At 40.0% G+C, this 18,466-nt stretch overlaps 1 protein-coding gene across 1 annotated transcript in view; it reads right to left on the reverse strand.

Annotated features, from left to right (window-relative positions):
• PDE7A (phosphodiesterase 7A) overlaps positions 1–18,466 on the reverse strand; it is a 58,494-nt gene that overhangs the window by 18,481 nt on the left and 21,547 nt on the right. Inside the window, exons 4-5 of the mRNA XM_052651487.1 lie at positions 3,657–3,808; positions 1,844–1,907 (exon numbers count right to left, since the gene is read on the reverse strand). Coding sequence (XP_052507447.1) covers positions 1,844–1,907; positions 3,657–3,808 — 216 coding nt within the window. The remainder of the gene's footprint in view (positions 1–1,843; positions 1,908–3,656; positions 3,809–18,466) is intronic.

Here is an 18,466-nt window from a genome sequence, read left to right on the forward strand (position 1 = left end):
ACAGAGGGACAGCTGTGTAAATGCGATTAGAGTCCTTTCTAGCAGGACAGACCGGAGTGGGGGCCTGGGAGGGGAAGGGCCACTGGTCACCAGAGGGCAGAGAGAGAGAGAACAGGAAGAGAGAGGGAAGAAGAAAAACAGAAGGCGGGGAAGCGGGAGGGAGGTTCCACCGCTGAGGTGACCTTTACTGTCCTCACACTTGTGCCTGGGATGGTCTAGTTTATCTTCTGTCAACAGACACAGACAACTAGAACGTGATCACAACGCTGTCCTCACTATGCCTGGCCCACACAGCTCAGAGGGAACGATGATGTGATACTAACTTCGTTATTGTTCAGTCACTCAGTCATGTCTGACTCTTTGCGACCCCATGGACTGCAGCACACCAGGCTTCCCTGTCCTTCACCATCTCCCGGAGTTTCCTCAAACTCATGTCCATTGAGTTGGAACCATGCTAGTCTCAAGATGACTACAGCCTGGTTTCCATATTTGGCTTCCTTGTAAAAAAGGAACTTCATTCCAAAGTAAAACTAGGGGGGAAAAAAGGTAGTTTCAAAGTATAGAAGGAGCCACATACTTATTTCATTCTCAGCAGTAAGAACTTCCTCTCAGTGAACTTCCCACTCTGCTTCATTTATTTAAAAGGCAAAAGGGACAAAGTCTAGTTAGACTATATAGGTACCACCAATTTTTTACGTCAAAGATCTTATAGTAAATGAAAAATGATTCCCAAAGGGAATTTTGTTCCTGCGCCCAAAGATAATAAAGAAAAATGAACCTTGGCTCAGTTGGTAAAGAATCTGCCTGGAATGCAGGAGACCTGGGTTCAATCCCTGGGTTGGGAAGATTCCCCTGGAGGAGAGCATAGCTACCCACCATAATATTCTGGCCCGGAGAATCCCTTGGACAGAGGAGCCAGTCCATGGGGTCACAAAGAGTCGGACATGACTGAGCAGCTAACACTTTTTTCACTTTCAGCCAAAGCAAAACAAAACTCAGAAAGAGGTAAACAAATCAGAATCACCTTTTTTTTTTCCCAACATACTCACACTTTTCAAAGATAGTGATTAGCTCCAAGTTCTCCCCCACCCAAACCCGCCAGAGAGAAGCAGTGTCAGAAGGGGCCGCTCTGCTGATCATAACACACCATCTCTCTAAAGTGCGCAGAGAAAGAGAGCCTGAGAACCACAGTGAGAAGAAAAGCCATCTCTCACAAGGGCGTCAATCTACCACACATCTCGGGCTATCAAAACTGGAATATAAGATTGGAGGATGTCACTGTACATGGCTACGGCACAAAAAAACCCAAAAAGGAAACGTCAAGAACCATGAGATAGTAATGGGCACGCTGGGTTGTTAATAGCAAGAGAAAAGAATAGAAGTGTGCGCTCAGTAGTGTCTGACTCTGTAGCCCTGTGGACTGTGGCCCGCCAGGCTCTTCTGTCCATGGGATTCTCCAGGCAAGAATACTGGAGTGGGTTGCCATGCCCTCCTCCAGGGGATCTTCCCAATCCAGGGATCGAAACCTCGTCTCTTGCATTGGCAAGCGAATTCTTTACCAACTGAACCAGCTGAGAAGCCTCTTATTAACAGAAGTAGGTTTAATTAGAGTTACCCAAGTGACGATGACAAGGATTACTTTTGATTACTACTAAGAGTGATAATCAAAAAGTAAAATTTTAGGTGGATGCTCTAAGCTTACAGGTCAGTCACTGGAGAAGGAACAAAATAATGCTCCCTCAGCCAGCAGAGGGCGCCTACACTCAGCAAATGAAAGCAGCGGCAACCCCATGAAAGCAGCAACCCTGAGAGTACGTTAGAGTAAGCCAAAGTCTTCACTTACCATTTGTCAGTCTATCAAATAGAAAGATATCAAAACTCCAATTTCCAACTTTTTCCAGCATACACTGAAATGAAAACCAAACATTCCTACTGTAATTTAATCTCAGTAACTTTCTCTGTCTTTTGTAGATAGTCCATAAGGAAGCTAACAAAAACAGAAAGTAGTCGACTTAAGAAATGCTAATTATCACTCTCCTTAATCATGACCTTTCCAAACAACTCCAAAATATGTCCAAAGGGATAAACTCCATTTGAAAAACAATTAATGTTTTCTCAATTGATAAATGTATAGCTAAGGCTGGTGTTCCTTTTGACTTATTCTTATGTCCTCATGAACTGTCAAGAATTCCAGTACCCATCACAGAAGTGTAGTTCACACACTGCATGGACTAGGAACTAGATTTTAAAAATCTAATAAAAGTTGTAATAGTTGAATACTTGCTACATTCCAGGTACTATTAAAAATGCTTTATTTTTGACACATTCTTACTATTCACACCAACACCATCATGTAGGCATTGTTTTCAACCCTCATTTACAGATGGGGAAAGAAGGAGAAAGTCATTAACTTGCTCAGCGAGAGTCACAGAGCTGGGTCTTAAGTCAGGCGATCAGACTCTGGAATCCAGGTACCAGACACCTGTAGTATATACTACACTTAAATTATTTGTTATTTGTCTTCTTAAAATACATTCCCAATTTATTTATTAATATTCCTTAAATATCCTAATAAAATAGTCCATAGCATTTACCACATAATTTTTAAGCTGATGGTTATTTCAGCCAAGCAAATAAGCCCCACAACAACCCTAGAAATCAAACAGACATTTTTACACCATGTCTTTGTGACCTGAAAATTTTGTGGACTTTATTTTCAAGAAAAAAATTTGTATTTTGTACCCAAAAGTTAACTGTCATATATACATATATGGCTAAATCAGCATAAGCAATACTAGGTATTACCAGTAGAAATGATAATAGTCCTAACAACCAACGACACACAGACCAATATTCTCATTTGAAAAAGCAGAACTTGAGAACTTTTTTAAATTTAAAGAAAGTATGAGTGCTTTTCCATCAATTTGTTTTATCAAACAGGGAAGCAAATGTTTTCACTTTAATGTAATCGTAGACTGGGCGCTCTGGCCCCATCTACACAAACCTACATCTAACCCGTGAGTGTTAAGTTAAAGAATACTTTAACAAATGTTAGAAATGTGAGATTATTAAAAAAAATCCTTATTTAGTAAAAAACAACCTCAGCTAATTTCCACCTTCATTAAGACATTTCTTTTAAACTGTATAAAAACACAACAATGCTCACAATCACCGAATTTTAAAAAACATTTAAATCTTCCAAATATCTCACTCATACAAGAGATCATGAAAAGTGTGACTGAAAGTCATGAGAGTTCCTGTGCTGAGTTTACTTTTAAACAACTGGAAGAGAGCAACCGAGTCCCTTCTTAACTACAGTATAGAGAAATAACATCAGGCAAGCCGTAATATTCTTTCCAGCATTAGGATCCTGGTGACCTTACAGTTTAATGTTCCATTGATCTACTTGCTATTACAATAAATGTTGTAATGCTATAATACACAAAAACATTTTCCTTATTTTAGTTCCTTGCTCTGTAATAGCCTAATCATAAGATGAACAGCTGCTCTAAAGGAAAAAATCTATAATAAAAATTGAGTTTAACTGATTTCACATACCAAAAACAGGCTATATAAAATCAGTACCATATGGGAGAAACAAGGCTTCATTAAACTTATGTAAGAATCAATGTTTTCTTGAAGAAAGCTATACACACCTTGGCTTGTCCATTATAATCATCATCTAAAATGTTCAGAGAATTTGAAACAGTAGTACCACGAAAAAAGCGTGAAGATCTAAGATACCGCTGGAAACTTAGTAACCGTCTGATATTCCTTGCAGATACAGAAACTTCAATTTCAGATTGAGCTGAAATGAAAGGAGTAAAATGGTGAGTAGAGTAAGTCAAAACTGCACATAACCTATTAAGAGCCCTTTCTAGTTACACACAAATATTTCTTAAAATTGATCAACTGTCATGCCACATTTCTAGGAAAGAAGAGTACTTTATTTGATTTTCAATTAAACAGCTAAGTATGAAGGGGTAAATGACCAATTTTATCAGCATTTAGAAACATAATCAAAAGTGTGGTTGGATTAATCAGTTTTTTTCTTTTTTTAAACTTCCAAGAATGATCACCTCTCCCTCTATTGCTTCAATATACTATACAAACACTATGGAGCGGGAAGACAAAACCTAGTTTCAAATTATCCTTCACATTGAGAAACTAGGTCCCCAGTTACATATGAGACTTAGAACTCAAGCATCTCAAATCCTAACGAGGTATCATCTCAAATTTCTTTATGATAACTTTATTTAGAGGAAAAGGAGATAGAATGGAGAAGAACGTAGTTTGGATACTGACACGTCTTCTTTCCGAGTCTAACCATCATGTTTCCCTGCAGTGTGATATGGAACCAAAGTTTCTGGGGCACCAGACGAAATAACAGACTTTGGTTAAAAGCTATCTTGTAGGGGATGAAGTCTTCAAAGTCTAGAAATTAACTAAATTCAGCAAAATGTTCACAATATAAAACATGAAAAGGAAGGCTAAGGACCAGCAAGTCAGCATCTCTCATCTTAACTTCCATTAACTCTCCAAAGGTCGAATGACAGGCAATCAAACACATTCTCGTGTGTCCCATCACTAACTCTTCTATCAACCTCTATTACCCAGTGTTATCTATAAAATAATGGCAATGATAGCTAATTCAAACAGTGTTGGATTAAATGAGATAATATATACACAGGTCAGATATATAATAGGTTTCAAAGAAACGGTGCCAGTGAAGATGGTGATAAAATTGATGTCGATGCCGCTGCTTTAAGAAGTAGGTGTGCCTCTTGGTCGGAGAAGGCAATGGCACCCCACTCCAGTACTCTTGCCTAGAAAATCCCATGGACAGAGGAGCCTGGTGGGCTGCAGTCCATGGGGTCGCTAAGAGTTGGGCACAACTGAGTGACTTCACTTGCATGCATTGGAGAAGGAAATGGCAACCCACTCCAGTGTTCTTGCCTGGAGAATCTCAGGGACTGGAGAGCCTGGTGGGCTGCCGTCTATGGGGTCACACAGAGTCGGACACAACTGAAGCGACTTAGCAGCAGCATGCCTCTCAGTAATTATTTCAAATTCCAAACCTGTTCATGTTGCTCTAAATAAAAGTATTCATTGGTCTATCAGCATTTCAAAGTAAACTCCATCTCCATATCCTTGATGAAAAGGCCTCATTTTCCAGGTGCTGGCTCTCTCCAGACTCGGCTCCGGTGACACCTTCCCTGGGAAGCACACCTGGATACCGACATGCACATCCCTGTCTAGGAGAGGTGAGGGCACCTCCTCTGGTTCTCAAGGCTACCTGGGCAGACACCAGTCAGACTACTTCTGATATTGTACAAAATTACTTATTTCCCTGTCTACTTCAACAAATGATGACCTCCAATACAGGCACAAACTACTTTTTCATCTTTGTATTTCAAAGCCTAATAATAGTGCCATGTAGGTATGCATAACATAATGAATGAGTAACTGCATGTGCGTGCATTTGCTAAGTTGCCTCAATCATGTCCAGCTCTTTGTGACCCTATGGACTGTAGCCCACCAAGCTCCTCTGTCCATGGGGTTCTCCAGGCAATAATACTGGAGTGGGCTGCTATGCCCTCCTTGAATAAGTGCATACTGTTTGTGAAATAACTGATAAGTTCTGAGGTTCCCATATACTCATATAAGCCAGAAACAACACACAGTTATGTGGTTTTTTTCATTTTTCATCTCAGGGAATCTAAAATAAAGAGTATCTAAAAATAAAGAGTATCTAGAACAATTGTCAGAGAAGGCAATGGCACCCCACTCCAGTACTCTTGCCTGGAAACTCCCATGGACAGAGGAGTCGTAGGCTGCAGTCCATGGGGTTGCTAGGGGTCGGACATGACTGAGCGACTTCACTTTCACTTTTCACTTTCATGGCAACCCACTCCAGTGTTCTTGCCTGGAGAATCCCGGGGACAGGGAAGCCTGGTGGGCTGCCGTCTATGGGGTCGCACAGAGCCAGACACGACTGAAGCGACTTAGCAGCAGCAGAACAATTGTGGAGTACCTTTTGATCTTTAGCAACATGACTTACATAAAAAGGATTGGAACCAAAGTGGAAACACTATTAAATATCAAGTGATTACGTTTGAACTAGAATTAGTATGTTTGAGGAATGAGGTTAGTTTAAGTTCAGAAAATGTTCCATGTGCTTAAAAAAAAAAGTACCTCATTTAGCTCTCTACAGTGTCAAAAAATGACTATTATTATCTTCCACTTTATACATGAAAACACTGAATCTACACGAGATTATATATAAGGTCACACAGCCAATACAGGGTGACAACTAGATTTTAAAACACAGATCTGCTTACAAATCCTGTGTCCACAGTATTACTCAGAAATTTCTTACTTCAAATCTACCATATGGTTTATTTTTTTACCATATGGTTTATTGACGGTTTATGATAAAATTCTGCATACACCATCATTCAAAATTCTCCTTATTTCGATGGAAGTATGTACAAAAATAAAGACATAGGGGAAAAAGCTAACATACAGTATTTAATGTGACCATTCTAACGTTATTCCCAGAAAAGACTGGACCTGGAAGGGACAGAGTGGAATGACACGAACATGTGGGGACCAGATGAGATCTAATTAATACTAGCATTGCCAACTCTGTATTTACAAGGCACTTAACAGTTTTACAAGAGTACGTTCACATCTGTGATCCCGTTTAGTAACTACCACAATTCTGTGAAGATGGCAAAGATTATCATCCCCATTTTACAAATATAACCCCAGAAACCAACGTAGAAATGCTATATAATTAATGCATTAGAGCAAATACATTTAAGAAAGCTTATAAAAAATGCTGCAGAAAACACATATTCTAAAAAGTAATCCAAAAGAGTTCAAGGTCATAAGCAAGACTTTATGAGCATTCCCTTCTATTCAGTATCTTAAATCACAGAGAAGGTAACAGTTTCATCACTGGCAATCACTTTGCATCCAGATACTGATAGAAGGATCACTGCTCCCAAATTACACATCCTTGAAGTAAACCTGAGAGTCTCTTTGGGAGGATAATTACAAAAGGTCCAAAAATTCAATGAGCCTCCTCTGAAGGGTTCAATCCACACTGTGCTAAGTGCGTGCAACAACATGCTAGGATTTGCACCATCAATGTAAAGACAGCTGGCACCGTCCAGGAGTCAGGGCTCTGAGACCATGGCTGGACCTCTCTCTGCCTTTACTCCTATTTTCTAGGTGACTTCTCACAAGTCACAGCTTCTTGATGTCTCACTTCCCTTAACTGGAAAAAGAAAACACCAAAAAAACCCCAGAAAGCTAACCATGATTCATGTCCTTTTTTTCCTACAGAGCCCTGAAGTTGGGACTCATTATCAAGAATTCTGTTTTGACCATATTGAGCATGAATATTAGATATTAGCTCAAGGGGAAAAGCTCACTCATCATAGGAGCCCAATGCCTTCCAGCAAGACTAGGCCCACAAGTAACATTTACAACAGGGTAAGAAACAAGACCTTCACTTAATGACAGAACCAGCTCTAACAATTACTGATTATTTCACATACACTCTAAGAAAGGCCGGAGTAGCTGTCCAAACGAAATGGCAAATCAGCCAGTGAAAAGAATTTTCTTCACCTAGTGGGCAAGGAGCCTATACCTAAGATTACATTCTAGAAAGAAGAGAAAATTGCATGAGACTTTGCAGAGATGGCAATGCAAACTCTCAAAGCTTTGCCTGAGACTTAATATAGGACCAGACTGGGAGACGGAGTGGTATTTTTTTTTCCATTAGGTTTTTTCAAATATACTGCACTCACATTTTAAAAATCAAAAGGAGGGAAAGAGGGAGGGAGAAAAGAACACAGCGATAAAACCTTACCCCTACCCTGTTCCCAATCCAATCAACTGCCAGACTCTCCCCTAAAATGATCATTTTTTTACCTGAAAAGTTTTGTGGGTATGCTTCCTGAGTTTTTGGATCAAACATATGGAAACACTGTTATATACCATGTTTCTACTTCTTTTACATAAATGGTAGCATATCATACTTCTGTTTTGTACCTTGTCTTTAAATTTTTCTTAAAGCTCTTTCCCTATCAGTACACAGAGACCGTCCTCATTTTGAGGCTGTAAAGTATTCCACCATATGGATGGACCATAATCTATCTATCCAATCCTCTACTGAAGGACACTGCTACAACTCCACCAATTAAAAAATACCTCTGTTTTACTAAGTATGCTTATGTTTCTATGACTTGTTTTGTCTACTACCTTAGATGTCACCTTTTAATGTTGTATTATTACATTCTATATCCCCTCTTCTTTCCCTTTTCCTCCTCCAATGTCTGTTAGTTGTCAGAGTACTTCCCCCCCCTTTTCATTCCAACCCCCACTTTCATTTTAGTTCAGCTCTGGAATTAAATATTCAGGTCCTTTTACCATGGCTTCCCCAGGTATCTTTGTCTTTGGGTTTCAACAATTTGGCTTTTTGTTTTGTTTTCTGATTTTTATCAGATTATAGTTGCTTTACAATGTTATGTTTAGTTTCTGCTGTACAGCAAAGTGAATCAGTTATATATACACATATATCCCTTCATTTTTAGATTTCCTTCCCATTTAGGTCACCACAGAATATCGAGTAGAGTTCCCTGACCTATACAATGGGTTTTCATTAGTTACCTATTTTATACACAGTGTGTTAAGTCACTCAGTTCTGTCCGACTCTTGGCGACCACATGGACTGCAGCCCACCAGATTCCTCTGTCCATGGAATTCTCCAGGCACGAATACCAGAATGGGGTGCCATTCCCTTCTCCAAGCGTTCTTCCCGACCCAGGAAATAAATCCGGGTCTCCCACATTGCAGGCAGATTGTTTAGTGAGCCACCAGGGAAGCCCTTTATACATAGCATCAATAGTTTCTGTGTGTATATATATATATATCAATCCTGAACTCCCAATTCATCCCCTCACTTCCACCCTTCCATCCATAACTTTGTTCTCTACATCTGTCTCTATTTCTGCCTTGCAAATAAACTCATCTGTACCATTTTTCTGGATTCCACATTTAAGTGATATTATACGATATTTGTTTTTCTCTTTCTGACTTCATTTCATTCCATATGACAGTCTCTAGGTCTATCCATGTATCTGCAAATGGCACTGTTTTGATCTTTTCTATGGCTGAGTAACATTCCACTGCTCATGTGTACCACATGTTCACTCTCCTTTGACTTCACTGAGCTTGGATGTGTATATCCACGTCTCCATCAGGAAGTTTTCCACCATTCAAACAGTTTTTTCTGCCCTCTCTCTTCTTTCTCCTGCTGGGCCTCCTATGAGTCACATGTGGTACACACAGGGATTCCTCCACGGGTTTCTTGTGGAAGGAATTTTTCTTCATTCCTTTTCCTTTCTGTTTCTCATTCTGGATTATTTCAATGTTCTTATCTTCAAGTTTGCTGATTTATTCTTCTGCTCATTCAAATCTGCTGCTGAATCCCTCTAGTGAATTTCTCATTTCAGTTATCATACTTATCAGCTCCAGAACTGGTTGGGTTCTTTTTTATAATTCCTATTTATTGAAATTAGGATTTTGTTCACACAGCGCCTTCCTGATTTCCTCTCATTCTCGCCCTTGGTTTGCTTTAGCTCATTGAGCATTAAAGACAGTTGAGTTAACCTCTTTGATTAGCAGTTCCCACGTGTGGGCTTCCTCAGGGTGGCTGCTGTGATGTTCTTTTGTCATATGTAAGGGTCATAGTTTCCAGCTTCTCTTTATGTTCTATAGTTTTTCACCGAGAACTGGACATGGTGCGAATTATACTTGGGGAACTGGAAATCTAATCTCGCACTCTTCCAGGACTGTTTATTTTTACTTGTTGTGGGCTGAAGCCAACTGTTTTGTGCTTTTTCCAAACTGGCCTTTGCATATCTATTTGACTTTGTTTACTCCTTGTTGTGTGTGGTCACTGAAGCTCCTATTACAGTATCGCTGAAGTCAGTTGGTGACCCAACACAGATTTCCTTAAATGTCTGGTTCCAAAGGCCAGGGGGTGGGAGCAGTACCGATTCCTTAACTCTCCTGGTAGATGCTGCCGGCCGAAGCCTCTGCAGCTGAAAAGGGGTGAAACCCAGGCAAACATCAGTGCCCATGCCTCAGAATCTGCCGGACTGACTTAAAGGCCCAACTCCAAATTTCTGGAGGATTAGATCCCCACTGCCCACCCTGGCTTCACCAAGCCATGACCGGAACAGCATTCCCATAGGCGGAGGGGCCGAGGGGTGAGTGACGATCATGGATCTGTGGCCCAACACACTGCCCAACCGCCGAAGAGCAGTGTCCAGCCAGCGCCTGGAGTCCTAAAATAGTGAATTCTGCCCATCCCCCGCTTTAAAGTGGTTGTTTTGATGGAGAGATCAACCCCTGGAGCTTCCTACCCTGTTATTTTGAGGCACACCATCACTTTCTTTTAAAAGGTATGTTTTTCCTGGTCCTTTCTGGGAGGAGCTGCCCTAAGCCTTCTCCTCTCCTCAACCTGGTTTTGAGAATGGGGACAAGCTGCACGGGAAGGCTTAGCAGCCCAGAAACAACAGCTATCAATAGTCTGGCCCTCAGCATAGTTCTCAATAAACTCTTTCCTATACACACGTACACATAAAGTTTCTCTTTCATCCCATTTAGCTCACAGTCTCTTTACCTTACAAATTCATGAATATCTATTCAAGTCAGTGAATGGAACTTACATGTGCCATTTTTACTAGCCAAATATAAAGTATGGAAGTCATCATCATTTACTAAATCTTTTCGCTGTTCCTAACTTTCACATTTCTTACCAGCAATTCTGTAATAACCATTCTTGTGACTAAATCTTGGCACCCACCCTGATTCCCTTAGAACAAACCCTCAGAAGTAGAACAAGCACACAGGAGCACAGTTCAATGGAGAACAGGTTTTCTAAAAGAAAATGGCAAGAGACATTTCCAGAACTGTCCTAGGATAGCTTCCAAAGGATGACGGAAGAAAAGGGAATCAGTAACTGTAAATCAAGGATGAAGCATGATGAGATCATTTAAAGGTGGAAAATTTTAGTTTCTTCAGGTTTGCTTCGCCCACCCTATCCTTCCTCCACACACAGATACACACTGATTCCCTATAATAAGTAAGAATAAAGTTTCTATACTGAAACAGGCAAGTAGCAGCCACTATGGAGAAGATACCAAGTTGAATGAGCAGCATCATTTAGGAATGGAAAAATAGAGGACACATGGGGAACTGCGGACAAGAAAGAGTGATCAGGGATTTCCCTGGTGGTCCAGTGACTAAGACTGCACGCTCCCAATGCAGGGGTCACGGGTTCAATCCCTGGCCAGGGAACTAAGATCCTGCATGCCACATGTGCGGCGTGGGCAAAAACAAATGCAGAAGAAAAACTATATATACATTATTATATATATTATATGTGTGTGTATATATATATATATTTTAAAGAAGGCTGATCATGAGAACTTAACTAGTACTTCCATTCAGACAATTACTAAAAAAGCTCACCCCACACACACCACATTACATAAAATCTGACCCTATTGCCAATATTCTCATGAACTTATTTTGTGACATGAGACATGCTATTATTTATTTCACAGCATAACAGACAACAGATTAAAGGTGTCTTTGTTAAAGCCCAGCTTCCACCAGGCTAGGACTATTTAAGTCCTAGGCTTGTTCTAGTTTACATGGTTACCTACATTCCAGTCCAGCTTAGAAAGCCGACAGGGCTCAGTGACTTAATCAAGTTACTATTAAGAACTGTTGGCACTGCTGGTTCTCTTTTAAAATATCACATTACCTCACTGTGTGACCACAAACAAACTAATCAACCTTCACCCAAACTAAATGAGCCTTGTTACTTAATGATCATGGGAGTTACTTCCAGTCACCCACCCTTGGCTTCTCAGAGCCAGCAATGAAACATGGGATAGCAGTAAATTTAGAAGCCGTGTTTTTCTCTTGCTTTTCTCCTTCAGACTAGAAAGTGGACTGAAAAAAGAAATCTAGGCAATAGGTTAGCGAAACAGACAGGCTGGAAATCGACATACCTTGAGCAGTATCATGCCCAGGACTCCCAGAGGCCCTCTTCTCTGTCAAACAAACGGCACAGCAGAGCCATCACCGGCAGTTAGTTATTAGACGAAAGAGATTTTTCACAGAAAAAGCTTTTGGATTTTGAGACTTGATCACTACCTGCTTTAATCGTCCACAAGAGGGCGCCCTAAGGTCACTATTATCTGCTACCTTAACACCATGACAATCATTTAGATGCATGTTAGCATGAGTTCCCCTTGGAGATTGTTTAAAAAAAAATTTTTTTTTTTAAAAATTCAGTGCTGCAAGGTTTTAACTCTAGACTAAAGCAAGGTCATACTGAGTGATAAATGAGTAAAAAAAAATAAGACATTCCATGTTCTAATCTCTCTTTAATTTTCCTTAAAAAAGAATAGGAGCCATATCAGGAAGCCTACTGTTCAATACTGAATAAATACATTTAGTTACATCTAAATTCAAGTTTTCTTGGAAGAATTTTTACATGCAGCATGCATGGATAAAGGGGGAAAAGCAGAGGTGCTGAGAGCAATGGTCTTTAAGGAGTAGCCTGTACTGCTACTGAGTGGCAGTGCAGCAAGGCGAATAAACACACGCGCTCTGGAGTCATACACCTGGGTATGAATCCCAAGGCTGCCACTTCTACTAGTTTTGTGACATCAGGAATGTCATTTAAGTTACCGAACTGAACCTGAGTTTAATTACAAATGATGGAAGAGCCATCTTTGCAAGTCGAACAAATACTGGTTAAAAGAAGAGAAACTATATTTGTAATTTCAAATTTCCTATTTCCTTGTAAATAGGAAAGTAACGACCAGGCAGTACAGTATGAAAGAGTAAGATAAACAATATAGCAACAACAAGTTCTTGTTTAGTCATTAAGTTGTGTCTGACTCTTTGGAACTCCATGGACTGCAGCAAAGCCAGGCTTCCTTGTCATAGCTGAGGGAAACACCATGCGACAACTTCCATTCTTAAAGGGAAGAAGCGGTAAAAAGGGTATGAGTTTGCGTGGGAGTTACTGTATACTTAAGACTTAGATAATCCAAGACAATAAAATCAGTATGACATAAGCTTTTAAGCTCAAAATAAACACAGAAACAGATGTTCTTTCTGTTCATATCACTATCAAAAAAGCACCCAAGTCTAACAGGGCCCTGTTAGGAAGATAAAAAACAACCCAAGTGCACATGAGGCTCCAAGGCAAAATTTAAGGAGAGTTTTGTCTGTTGTCACTGTAGGTCATCACGATAAAGACAACATGGGACATCTGATTCGACGTAAGGGCACTGGCCCGCGTGAATTACGTTTACGGCTAATACAGATCATACTTAGAGAAATCAAGTGGGACCTTATAAAGTCTAACTGGGAGAAGATATCCAGTTTAGTCAACTTGATGCAACAATAATATATTCAACCTTTATAATGAAGCATAAAGAAGACTGAGCACCAAAGAACTGATGCTTTCAAACTGTGGTGCTGGAGAAGACTCTTGAGAGTCCCTTGGACTGCAAGGACATCAAACCAGTCAATCCTAAAGGAAATCAACCCTCAGTATTCACTGGAAGGACTGACGCTGAAGCTGGAGCTCTAATACTTTGGCCACCTGATGCAAAGAGCCGACTCATTGGGAAAGACCCTGATGCTGGGAAAGACTGAGGGCAGAAGGAGAAGGGGATGACAGAGGATGAGATGGCTGGATGGCATCATTGACTCAGTGGACATGAGTTTGAGTAAACTCTGTGAGAAAAACGAAGGGAAGCCTGGTATGTTGCGGTCCGTGAGGTCGCAGAGTTGGACACGACTGAAAAACCAAAATGAGGCATAGGCTGCCAAAAACCAGAAACAAAAAGATGAGTAAGGCTAAAAGCCTTTGAGGCTACGATGTAGATACCTTGAAAGGTTCCCTTGGTATGCGGTGGAATAAAGTGCAAAGTGAACATAAAGGCTCAAGGTAATGGGCAAAACATATTTACATAGAATGGAACATTACCATGTGTCAGGAGTTAAAAGAAAACGGAAAACTGCATTCCTGTGGACGTGAAAGAAACATACTGCTTATATTACATCTTGCCCAATGTTGGCAGAGACACCAGGGCTTCCAGTCTGGATGACGTCAATGAGCTTTGGTGAATTCCATGAAAAGAGGGAACTGTCAAGCTGATAGCCTCGGTTACTATTTAATAATCATGTCAGAATCTTTCAAAGGAAGATCTTAGATTTTCTAAGTGTACATGTGGAGCAGAATTATAGTAATTCTTTTATGTTTAAAGAGATTAGAATTTGTTACTACAGAAGCTAAAGAGAATGTGTAACTAAAAGAATAATTTATTAAATGTAGGGACATTAAGTTTAGAACAAACATGAATTTTGAAAAAATTCAATATGGAATCCATTAAGTCCAACAGTTAGAACTGGACATGGAACAACAACAGACTGGTTCAAAATAGGAAAAGGAGTACGTCAAGGCTGTATATTGTCACCCTGCTTATTTAACTTCTATGCAGAGTACATCATGAGAAACGCTCAGCTGGAAGAAGCACAAGCTGGAATCAACATTGCCAGGAGAAATATCAATAACCTCAGATATGCAGATGACACCACCCTTATGGCAGAAAGTGAAGAGGAACTAAAAAGCCTCTTGATGAAAGTGAAAGAGGAGAGTGAGAAAGTTGGCTTAAAGCTCAACATTCAGAAAACGAAGATCATGGCATCTGGTCCCATCACTTCATGGGAAATAGATGGGGAAACAGTGGAAACAGTGTCAGACTTTATTTTTCTGGGCTCCAAAATCACTGCAGATGGTGACTGAAGCCATGAAATTAAAAGATGCTTACTCCTTGGAAGGAAAGTTATGACCAACCTAGATAGCATGTTGAAAAGCAGAGACATTACTTTGCCAACAAAGGTCCGTCTAGTCAAGGCTATGGTTTTTCCAGTGGTCACATATGGATGTGAGAGTTGGACTGTGAAGAAAGCTGAGTGCCAAAGAATTGATGCTTCTGAACTGTGGTGTTGGAGAAAACTCTTGAGAGTCCTTTGGACTGCAAGGAGGTCCAACCAGTCTATCCTAAAGGAAATCAGTCCTGGGTGTTCACTGGAAGGACTGATGCTAAAGCTGAAAGAAACTCCAGTACTTTGGCCACCTCATGCGAAGAGTTGACTCATTGGAAAAGACCCTGATGCTGGGAGGGATTGGGGGTAGGAGGAGAAGGGGACAACAGAGGATGAGATGGCTGGATGGCATCATCGACTCAATGGACCTGAGTTTGAGTAGACTCCAGGAGCTGGTGATGGACAGGGAGGCCTGGCGTGCTGTGATGCATGCGGTCGCAAAGAGTTGGACACGACTGAGTGACTGAACTGAAGTCCAACTAATTTAGGAGTCCAAAATATTATAATTCAAGAGACCAGGGGTATGGTCAACTGGACACAGAAAAGTATTTGTAAGAATATTTGGGGCTCTTAATCCAGCCTACAGAAAGCTGGTCACTAAAGCCAACTTACTCAAAAGAAGGAAGCTGACAGGAGGGAAGCTCCTTGAAAGCCTGGTGAGGTGATGTGATGCTCAGAAGCAAAGAAGCTGCATTAGGGAGACCCAACTTGGAGGCCCTTTTCAGTTCACACCACTCAGCCACCAGCCTAACAACTTTGCCACTCTCTTGCTCTTTCTAATCAATCAATTTCTCTCTCCTCAGCCTTATTTTCTCCCCCCATTACTTTTTCCTCCCAATTTTTCTTAATGTACATATTGCTCATTATCATCAGGTGCTTCAAAACCGTCAGTCTTCACAACATAAGGTAAGGAGACTACGCAGCTGAAAAATTAGTTGCACAAGGGACATCAAGAATCAGTTTATAAAAGCCAGAGGACCTGAAATCTGGACCTAAGTGGAAGTAATTCCTAGACAGAGCAGGTCTGAAGGTTGGGGATCTTGTAAGAATGGGATGAATGTTGAAGTTTCTCAGTAGCTGTCAAAGAAGTTTCAATGCTAACACTCAAGTTGAAATATTTGCCAGAAACTAATCAATTGTCTCTTGAGAAAGTGCACCAAGCCTTTAAAAAAAAAAAAAGGTGTATATTATAAAATGATCACACGGTAAGAGTCAACTGCTTTATCTGCTAATAATCCTACAGATTTCAACATCATTACACGATTCCACGTATAGCTTTGGGGGACAGACAAGGGACAAAGAGGTTAAGTAAGAAGCACCAATGTTAGCTCTTTGCTATCTAATCAAGTAATTAGTGATTAGCATAGTGTGAATACTCAAGGGTTGTTATGACACTTTTAAATAGCATCACCAGAAACTGCTCTCAATCAGTAAGCAATCTTACATCTCTTTTTGGGCTAAATAAACATTTCTGACTAATGTGAGCATCTGAAAATTTCAGCAGTATCTTTAATAAGTTAAGATCTTCCAAATTTCTAAATAAACACAACCCATCATATAATTCCCACTGATATGTAAGTTCTGTCTAAACTGTAAAAATGGAGGGCTTTCCTTATAGCTCAGTTGGTAAAGAATCTGCCTGTAATGCAGGAGGCCTGGGTTTGATTCCTGGGTCAGGAAGATCCCCTAGAGAAGGAGATGGTAACCCACTCTAGTATTCTTGCCATGGACGGAGGAGCCTGGCGGGCTACAGTCCATAGGGTCTCAAGAGTCAGACATGACTTGGCGACTAAATCACCAACACCCAGAGAAGAAAATATTAGTACACCACAGTACCCCAAGGAATGTTTCTGAGCATCCTAAAATAATATAAACAATGACTTCCTTACATGAAAAATCCCATTCTCAAACTATGCAAATATGTGTGATATACATTATCTTTTGCACTATAAGATAAGTAATAAGAACACAAACAGAGGTAAAAGAAGGCTTCATAAAATTTCTTTAGTGAGCAATGATACCTGGGAAAATTTTTTTGTTTTCTTGTCCCATAGAACCAAGATAATAACACCTGATAACTTCACAAAGAAGCTAGCATGAACCGTCTACTTAAAGCATTAGAGATCAAGACACAACCAACCAAACAAAACCCCCCAAACAACAATAAAATCTAGTTAAGAATGAAAGCCTCTGTAGGATACATCCATTAGTTGAGGAAAGATTTAACTTTTTTTTTTTTCCCCCAAGATTTAACTTTTAAAGCAGAATCTGCAACAGATTAACCCTGACTGCATGTTTACAACACACCAGGTGTTTGGGAAAACACTTCTAGCAAAGAGGGTTCCTGGTCATAAAAATCCCTCCACCCTCTGTAATCACAAATAGAGGGCAGTTTCAAAATGTCCTCCCAAAGTCTGAACTCTCTCCCTTCTTTATAAACAACCACAGATATGATCTAATACTGGCTAATAAATTTGTACTCTGAGTATAAACCCCTGATTCTTAATAAATGCATAATTTAATTACCATACTTTTAAAGCTTTTCGTTTGGAGATCACAAAAAGTTACAAAGCCAAACAGTGCAAGGAATACTCTTTATCACATACCTCTTCACTCAGATTTGCCAGTGTTAACATTTTATTTCACCTGCTTTACCATTTTGTACTGTGTGTGTGTTGTGTGTGTGTGTGCATGTGTGCACATGCATTGTGTGGTATGTGACCTGATTCTATTTTGAACATCTGAGGGTAGGTTTTAAACATTTTGGTGTTTACCCTCAAATACTTCAGTGAGTAACACCACAACCTAATTAATACATGCTCCTGTTATCAATAAAACCAACATGAATGTCTTCCCACCTACATTCACATTTGTATAAGATTATTCCCTTTGCATACATTTCTAGTGTTGAAGTCAAAGAGGAAAAAACATGTTTAAAATTCCTGATGCATAGTTTTTAATGTGAGCTTCTATCACTAGCGCCTCAGTGGCTCATTTGCTTAACTTGCTGCATCTGATAGGAATTTGTTTTAAGAGTGAGGCTGAACACTGCTTCTGTATTTAATGTATTTCCATGTTCAGCTAAGTCTCTTCTTTTGCCTCCTTATACCCTTTTAGAAAGATTCAAAGTCAGAACTCATTGCACGATAATCCACATGGCAAATCCTATTGTGAAAATCCATTTACAGGCCTCACGAAAACAAAAATAATGATTTATGACAAAGGATAATCCAAACCACAGAAACTCAAGGCAGATTATGTGATATCTATGTAATAAAATTATTATCGAGGTTCCACTTGTTAACTTGGGGCCTGTAATTGTTCCCTGAACGGCTAAACAGCTAGAGGAGAATGCACCCTGATATGGTAAAGCCAAACACTGTTTCTTATGGACTAAGAAATCTTTTTAAGATCACACTTCACAAAATATGCCAGATCAAAATTTTTTCTTTTCAGAATTCTGAGT

This window comes from Budorcas taxicolor, chromosome 14, assembly GCF_023091745.1.
Source record: "Budorcas taxicolor isolate Tak-1 chromosome 14, Takin1.1, whole genome shotgun sequence".
In the NCBI taxonomy this organism is placed as follows: Eukaryota; Metazoa; Chordata; class Mammalia; order Artiodactyla; family Bovidae; genus Budorcas; species Budorcas taxicolor.